The sequence below is a fragment of the Helianthus annuus genome, chromosome 17, assembly GCF_002127325.2.
Source record: "Helianthus annuus cultivar XRQ/B chromosome 17, HanXRQr2.0-SUNRISE, whole genome shotgun sequence".
NCBI lineage: Eukaryota > Viridiplantae > Streptophyta > Magnoliopsida > Asterales > Asteraceae > Helianthus > Helianthus annuus.
The window spans coordinates 12,636,339-12,644,853 of record NC_035449.2 but is presented as its reverse complement, the minus strand read 5'-3'; the positions used below and the strand labels follow the sequence as shown (position 1 = coordinate 12,644,853).

Here is an 8,515-nt window from a genome sequence, read left to right as displayed (position 1 = left end):
AGTGTACTACATTTTGTGAATCTACCAACCCAAGTGTAAGGGTGTAAGGGGTGCTCACCTCTTAGGTGAGTCCCCCCCTTACACATAACCAACCAGAAAGTGTCACGTCAACTCCCCTCTAACACTCCCCTAATACCCCTTTTTGATGGCGGCACTCCCCTATTAGGTGAATTGGTTTTTTATTTAAAAAAAAAAAAAGAAAACCATTGATTGGACATAACCTCCCTCTCTCCTCCTCCTCTAATCGGCACCTCCCCACCGGTTTCATCCCTCTCTCTCACTCACCGATTGAATGGCGCCACCTCCCCTATCGGCAAAATCGGTCCCCGCTCGGGGTCACCGATTGTGCCCCGCATACCCTAACACAAACACAAACTATCAAGTGGGTGGTCCATTGGCAAAAGCAAAACTTTAAACACCTAGGTTTAAAAGAGGGGTCTTGGGTTCAAATTCCACAGACGACATGGATTAAACGAAGAAATTCGCCGTTAAAAAAAGTGTAAACAATATTGGAAATTTGAATTTTCAAATTTGGAGGTTTCTAACTTGTTTCTTTAGTTTAGTCAGTTAAAATTGTTTGAAGTATGCTTTGGTTATCTTGAACTTGTAGGAACTAGGTTCACTTTTTATTAAAATATATCACAAAATAAATAATAAATAATAACGAGACTCTCGTTATTTGTGGGAGATTCGATTAGTATAATACCGGTTACAAAGACTAAATAAACGAATATAAAATACAACTAAATTGTACCAATCTTGATTCAAAGCCAATGTCTTTGAAAACTTCAACCGCATCTACGAGATCGAAACTCCGCTGCAAGACAAGCAAAATTGTTGACGGTTTTGGTTGAGGCACGTGTTCAACACGCTTCCCTTAAAACAGATTCCGCGCCTACTCTCAGATGGTTCTGTCTCCCAGGGTACAACAACCGGAACAGTATGTGTACTGCCGGAGATGACTCTCATGCCCGAGATAGCACCGGGTATAATGGTGTTTATACGATTAGGAAAAATATGAAGTTGAGAAAAGAACAATTTAGAGAGTGCTCCTCTCTAAATTTTCATGGAACAGAAAGACATCTTTTATGTATGTTTTCCTTCTTTTTCGACCGTCTCTAGAATGAAGCATCATCCTCTTCTTATACTCACACACATAAAGAAGTCATTAAACCCCAATTATTATTGTCATGAATTAGACAATTAATCAAGATCATTAATCTTGTAATAAAGGGGTTTAAATATCTACATAAATGGACTTTAGTGGTTCGGTCAAAACTGTCATTTCTCTTAATGACTAGAATTAAACGAGTTGAAACAGCTAGTTTGACTAAATCCAACCAGCTGTTTTGTTTCCGATGCAAACCTGCGCGCGCGCCTGAACTGAGTTGCTAGTGCATGCATCATGCTACATGGACCTTATACCACGCCATATGGAGCCGCGCATAACACGGATGCCACAACACATACCAGGACGCCACCTGGTCATGCGCCATCCATACTCGCGCGCCACTTGCATTCTTCGCCCTAGCCAATGACGTGCGCCATGTGCATACGGAGCTCGCACCGCATCGACATGCTACATGCCATCCGCCTACGCCACCCAAGGGTGCGCCATAAGCGGACCTGCCGTGTATCTGACCACACGCTCATGGACAAAAATACAAAGGCGATATGCGAAGTTCAAAGCGCACCACATTGGGCGTCACGCGCGCATGTGTGTAGGTGCGATGCACCCTTTTGGGTCCCCACTAGTGTTTGCCTTCAAGGAGTGCTCCTCTTTATATACCACTTTAAGTTTTGTCATTCCACCTATGTGGGACAAGGTGACAAATCTCAATCCATTTTCCTCATCTTTGTTTGTTCCAAAATATACAACTTCAAGCTTCGATATCTCATTCATCTTAGCTCTATTTGGACATAGTTTGAACACAAACCCATAAATAATTATTTATACAACACATATATAAATAGAGAAAGTATAATGTACTTCACGGCTTAACGTACATTAACGTACGCGACCAAATATATAACATGCGTAATTACAATTTTGATGAAATTAACGTGTGTGATTTTGGATCCCATGCGTGATTATAAAAAAAAACTGATCCCATGCGTGATTATATGTTCCCATGCGTGATTATATGTTCCATGCGTGATTATACCCTTGATCCGACGGTTACCATTGTCGCCTACAGTATGATAAGCCGTATGTTAACCGCACTCTATATAAATATTATTGATGTCCAAATATTTAGTGAAAAACTCATTTTCACTAAATTTCCAACACCAGTTGATGTTATTTTAAGCTTAGAGATAGTTTTACATTTATCTTGATAACGTTTTTACATGCATCTCCGGTCCATCTTTTTTACCCTGCTTGATTATAAGGTTCTATCTTGCTTTGTAAGATGGTTTTCTAAACCCTAGAGAGATAAACATCGAAGAGAATGAATGAAGATGGAATGAGCATTGTTCTGATCATACTGTTGTGTCTGTTGATTTCACTGATACTTGTAAACGTGCGTGAATGTAGGTAACCTTCATATGTACCTGTTTTCATGAGAAACTGGTGTTCAGACAGTTGAGTGTATAGAAATTTCATTCTGCAGGGTTTAAGTCTGGACAAAAGGCTGCTGGGGCGTCGGGTTCTGGTGATACAGGTTCGGGGAAGGATTCTGGTGCCTCTACTTTGGTATCTAAGCCTGTTGATGAATTGGCTGCAGGTCCATTAACCACTGTATTAGGAGTAAAGACGAGTTCTGGTTCTGTTGTCAGGTATCAAATTGCTTTTGGAAACATAACAATGACCTCTACGTTATAACTGATTATTAGAATGTCATAAATTAATATCATAATCTCAGTTTACCTGAACACTCAAAGTATTAAGGTTTAATGTGCATGTCAGCTTGACCCGTTCCTTTCTAATTATTCTTTAGTGACTATTAGGGTAACCACTGTAGCCCCTCCATAAATTTGCACTTGACATAGAAATAAAATGTAAATAATGCTTTGTCATTTGAACATCTTGGTTTTATTTTACAAAAAAATCTCATAGAAGTGATACACTTTTACATGATTGTATATAATTTTCGATATTCTTAGAATGCATCATCAAAATGACAGTACTAAGTGAATATTTTCTAATTTTTTTTAAAGATCAAAGATTGATTGGCTTTGTTTAAATGAAGTGACTTTTGGAATTTGTTGAATTTTATTGGCACGAACACTACAAAAACATCATCTTCACCAATGGCTGGCTTGGTTTTAAAAAGCGTAAAGCTCACAAAAGCGAAGATGTCTAAAACTGAGTCACAAAATGAAAAGTGATGCCGTGATGGTCCTAGGTACAAGAGGAGTGCGCCTCAGGCCAGAAAAACCCCCAAGTTATTCGCTTAGTTTGGTGCTTCTTTTTTTTTTTTTTTCTGTAGGCGTTAAGCAAAACATGGATGGCCTTCGCGCCTAGGGCCCGCTTTTAAAAACCAAGCCACTGGGAACTCATCAGCCACCAAGATCAATTGCGCCTCAGGCCTGAAAAACCCCAAAAACGTGTTTTTGTCGCTTCTTGGTTTATTTTATGCACCTGAGTGTCCTATGCATAGATTGAGATGGTTGTGGAATAATACATCTTAAAATTAACTTTGCTAATGTGTGTCCTAATATGATCTCATTATATTTTCTGCAGCAGAAAAATATGGAGAAATGATGGAATACAGTAGGAAGACATGGTCAAAGATTCGGTACATCTTTGTTGTCTAACAACCGGTGGCTATAGTACTCGACTGGTCTTTCAACACTTGCAACAATCGTTTCCAACACTTCTTCTATAAGTATATTTTTCAACCTTCATAATTTTATCCGATTTGATTAGTGTAAAATGTCCTATCTGTTAGTAGGTTAGGATTACGAATTTAAAATCATGTGTTTTGGTTTGTAGAGAGGAAGGAAGATATGGCTGAGGTGTCGGAAAAGGAGATCATTAGGCCGAGAGATATTTAGGAGTAGTTAGTAGTAAAGTTAGAGAAATCCAAGTAAGTTTAATTCAATGTTCATATTATAGTGAAGCATGCACATTTCAAGTGTTTGGATGACGAAAAATCTTATCTTATTTGGTTATTTAAATAAGTTGTTTTATGTAAACATACTGTTATTTACTTATAAGCTTATTTTATTTGGCTATTTTAAAGATTTTCTGCCCATTTCAATATTTAACATAAATGGAGCTCTTTAATGGTAGTACAAAGCTTCATGCACTTTGATGTTTTTGCATCTGGTGTGAAATCTTTAAAATTTTTCCAAATTGGTCGAATAGTTCATGTTTTTGTATTTGTATTTGTTTGGGATGGTTCATTGGATTTGTCAGCCAAAAGAAAAATGTACTTCGTTGCTAGCTTGTGTTTATTTTAGTTTTAAACCTTCAAATTATATCTTCTTTCTATTATTAGTGTTACCATGCAAAAATCACCATCACATAGGGCTAGCTAATCAAAAACTAATCCACACTCCACAACCAACAACCGACCTCCACGTCAACAACTGCCATCGCCCCATGCCTTTGCCACACGCCACCCCACAGGACGGTGTTTCCACGCCATTTCCAAGGCCTGTCATCGTATAGTCTAAGCCTTAAATGAATTGATTCAAGGATCCATTTGATGGTGTTTTCAAATCTTTCGTCTTAATTGGAAATAACGCCTAATTCCATAGTTACTTTCATTGTATTTACCAAATTCGACGAGAATCATGATCCATTCACATAGAATCATAAAAAAAACGTTTACATTTCTAACCCAAATTATACAATTGGTAAATTTTGGTCTATTGTATACGTTATGTTTTGTTTTGTTTTGTTTTTCTAAATTTCATCTGAATCTGAAGATCCAAGCCGAGTTGATGGACATATTGGCTAGGCTCATGACATAGATAGACCACACTAATGCTATGAATAAAAACTAACATACATAGTATAAAATATATATTGACAAGATCGATAACCGAACGGAAACGAGTACCGTGTTGTAAATTGTCTCCACCGCTACATCACGCAGGTTTCCTACTAGTGTGTGTATATATATATACTAATTATAAATAATAATTCGAGTCAAGCGAACATTTGCTCATGTTTGGCTCGTTTACAAACTGAACCGAGCAGAGCGGCTCGCTTATCACCGAGCCTCAAATCAAACGAGCATTTTACGAGCAATTTCCGAGCCAACGACGAGCTGTATGAACGGCCTTACCCCAACCCATATACGTAAATACCTAAACTACCCTTGTACGTAATATTTATAAAGTGCAAAGCATTTTTTAAATTCATAAATGACGTTTGAAATTAAATTGATTTTTATATCATCTATTATGCCTTCGGTGGTGTTTGTTTTTTCAGATGTAAAAGGTCTGCAGTATGTCAGTATGCGGATCACATCTGTAAACGTCTGTACGAGAAGAGATGAACGTGTAATAAAAAAAGTGTTTGGTTATCTCAAAACCCCCGGTTTACAAACCTTCTCTTCTCCCAAACCCCTCTCTGTTCCACAATCTGGAAACCCTGTCTGCACCTCCCCTTTATCTAGAGAGAGAAACAGCGGCTAGACCCCATTGACTTAACGTTGACTTCTCCATGGAAGAAAAGAAATCTTCATCCACACGTAGCCCCAAACCCCTGTACACCCTTTGAATTTCATTCCAACCTTTCACCCAATTCAATTGAACAACTCCATTTCTCAAATCTCAAAACTGGTTCGTCTTCAACTGCATCATCCGGCATAAAAAAGAGGTTCGTTCTTGATTCTCATTTCGGTTGGAAGTCGTATCCTCTACGTTTATTACTTCGATTCGAACATGGGTTTTGTTTGATTAATAATCTTTTTTGATTTATGGGTTGCTTTTCTTCGTTTCCACTTTCCTAAAACCAAAAACCCTAATCGAAAACAGCGCCCAAATTAAGGTTTTAGAGACGATGGCAATATGAAGATGATGCATGCGTTTTCCGTTGCTGTTCACGTGTCCCGTAAGTTCTTAACTTCACAACACCTTCCCTTCAATCGTTCATATACTTTTGCTGTACCCAAAAATCGAAATACGGACCTCAAAACCCTAGTTTTTAAGTTTAATCGATTGGCATATAGGAATCCTGTACCCCCTATTCCAGAATTCACTAAGATATTGTCGGTTATTGCGAAAAGGAATCATTTTGCTGCTGCAATTTCACTCATTAATCAGTTTGACTTTTTAGGAGTCAACCCTGTTTTGAAACCCACCATTTATGTTTTCAACATTGCTATTAATTGTTTCTGTCACTTGAAAAGAGTCGACTTTGGATTCGCGGTGCTAGCGAAAGCCACGAAACTCGGATACCAACCCGATTGTGCTACTTTTAATACCCTTATTAAGGGACTATGTGGTAACGATAAGTTGCATCAAGCAATCAAATTGTTTGACCGGATTGTGAAGAACGGGTTTGAGCCTAGTGTGGTGACTTACGGGACGTTAATTAACGGTTTTTGTAAATCGGGAGACACTCATTCGGCTATTATTTTACTACAGAATATGGAAACGTCTACTTGTCCACCGGGGATTATCCAGTACAGCTGCATTATCGACAGCCTCTGCAAGCGTAAACGATTTGTTGAAGCGTTGAAGCTTTTTACGGAAATGAAAAGAAAAGGTGTGTCGCCTAATGTTGTGACGTATACTTGTTTAATTCATGGGTTGTGTAGTATACACTCGTGGGATGAAGCACTTGAGTTGTTGAGTGAAATGCATGCTCGAAACGTCTCGTTAAACGTACACACGTTTTCTATTTTGTTGGATGCGTTGTGTAAAGAAGGAAGGATAACTGAAGCGGAAAGTTTGTTGTCACTGATGATTCAAATAGGCGTGACACCTAACACGGTTACGTACAATTCACTCATTCGTGGTTACTGCTTACTTGGAAAAATGGATGTTGCTAGGAAGTTGTTTGACTCTATGGTTGACCAGCGTTGCACTCATTCAGTTATCAGTTACAACATATTAATAAAAGGGTACTCCGAAAACAAAAAAATAGATGAAGCGTTGAGTGTTTTTCATGAAATGTGTAACGAGGAGATCGTTCCTAGTCTTGTAACATACAACACTCTTATTATTGGTCTGTGTCAAGCGGGCCGATTTGAGGAAGCGCTTTTGCTTCCGTATGAAATGAAATCTCATGGTTTGACTCCCGATATTTCCACTTACAATACTCTGTTAGATGCCCTTTGCAATAATACGAAACTAGATGAAGCCCTAAAGTTTTTCGATTCCATGATCGACCAAGGTTACACGCCTTCTGTTATGAGTTACAACATCTTAATGAAAGGGTACTCCGAAAACGAAAAAATAGACGAAGCTTTGAATTTGTTTAGTAAAATGTCTAAGAACGGTGTTAATCCTAACGTAGTTACATACAACACTCTTATTAGTGGTTTGTCTCATGCGGGCCGACTTGAGGAGGCTCGTATGCTTTCTTCCGAAATGAAATCCCGTGGTCTGAAACCAGACATCGTCACTTTCAATACTATATTGAACACCCTTTGTAAGAACGGGAAACTAGATGAAGCCCGAAGTTTGTTCAACACAATGGATGATGATGGCGTTGTTCCTGATATCGTTACGTGCAATTGCGTCATTGACGGTATGTGCAAGTCTGGGGAAACCGATGATGCATACGGGATGTTTTTGAGTCTTTCTTCTAGAGGCTTGCAACCTAATGTGCGTACGTACAACATCATGATTGACGGATTGTGTAAAGCGAGTGAACTTGATAAAGCAAATACATTGTTTCTAGAAATGAAAGCCAACGGTTGTTCTGCCGATGAGATTACGTATAAGATAATGGTGCAGGGATTCATTCGAGCGAAGCAGACCACCCGGGCTATTGAATTTATTAACGGATCACTTAACGGAAACGTTTGGGCAGATATGAAGAAGTTGCTAAATGGTTGTTGTCCCCCGATGGATCAAAAGATTCTTTCAAGTTCTAACTAACCCATACAAAACCTTTCGGATATGTTTTTTATATACAAACATCAATGTCAAAACTAACAATTTTATCGGTGATCCTACAAAATTTCTAGTCGTTCCTCTTCATGGTTCAATGCCTGCTATCAACCAATGGAAATTTTTGACCGCCTTCCTTTAGGCGTGCGGTATGCCTTTAGGCAAATCATACCTTAATCTTAGAACTTGCACGTTGTGACGAACCTGTCTGTAACAATTCTCATTAAAATCCATAATTAGAATAATAATTAGTCAATAAGGAAACCCTAATTGAGACACCCAAGTAATTCTGCACTAACCCTAAAATTTACAGAACAATCGGAATCAGGATCAGGGCCCCTAAAACTCAAGGGGGGTAAACCCTAGTGATAATTATCCTTATGTCTCGTTGTACAGATTGAATTTCGAATTTAGAGTGAGTCATGTAAGCTAGTCCCGAACCCAGCTAGTCTATATAATTAGATGGCACCCCTTACGGACCGTAAGGGAAATGCCA

At 38.6% G+C, this 8,515-nt stretch overlaps 1 protein-coding gene across 3 annotated transcripts; it reads left to right on the top strand.

The window, feature by feature from the left end:
• The first annotated feature begins 5,506 nt into the window (after positions 1-5,506).
• Positions 5,507-8,079, top strand: LOC110922346 (pentatricopeptide repeat-containing protein At1g63330). Of its 3 annotated transcripts, XM_022166666.2 has the most exons (3): positions 5,507-5,776; positions 5,935-6,010; positions 6,547-8,079. In XM_022166666.2, the coding sequence occupies exons 2-3, from the start codon at positions 5,981-5,983 to the stop codon at positions 8,005-8,007; spliced, it is 1,491 nt and encodes a 496-aa protein (XP_022022358.1). In that variant the 5' UTR covers positions 5,507-5,776; positions 5,935-5,980; the 3' UTR covers positions 8,008-8,079. The 3 variants fall into 3 exon arrangements, with proteins under 3 accessions (XP_022022358.1, XP_022022359.1, XP_022022356.1); XM_022166667.2 differs by lacking the exon at positions 5,935-6,010; XM_022166664.2 differs by having other exon boundaries at positions 5,935-8,079.
• The last annotated feature ends 436 nt before the right edge of the window (positions 8,080-8,515 follow it).

Excerpts from the sequence above, each read along its gene's own strand:
- LOC110922346 (XM_022166664.2), top strand. The coding sequence starts at position 5,968 with ATGAAGATGATGCATGCGTTTTCCGTTGCTGTTCACGTGTCCCGTAAG.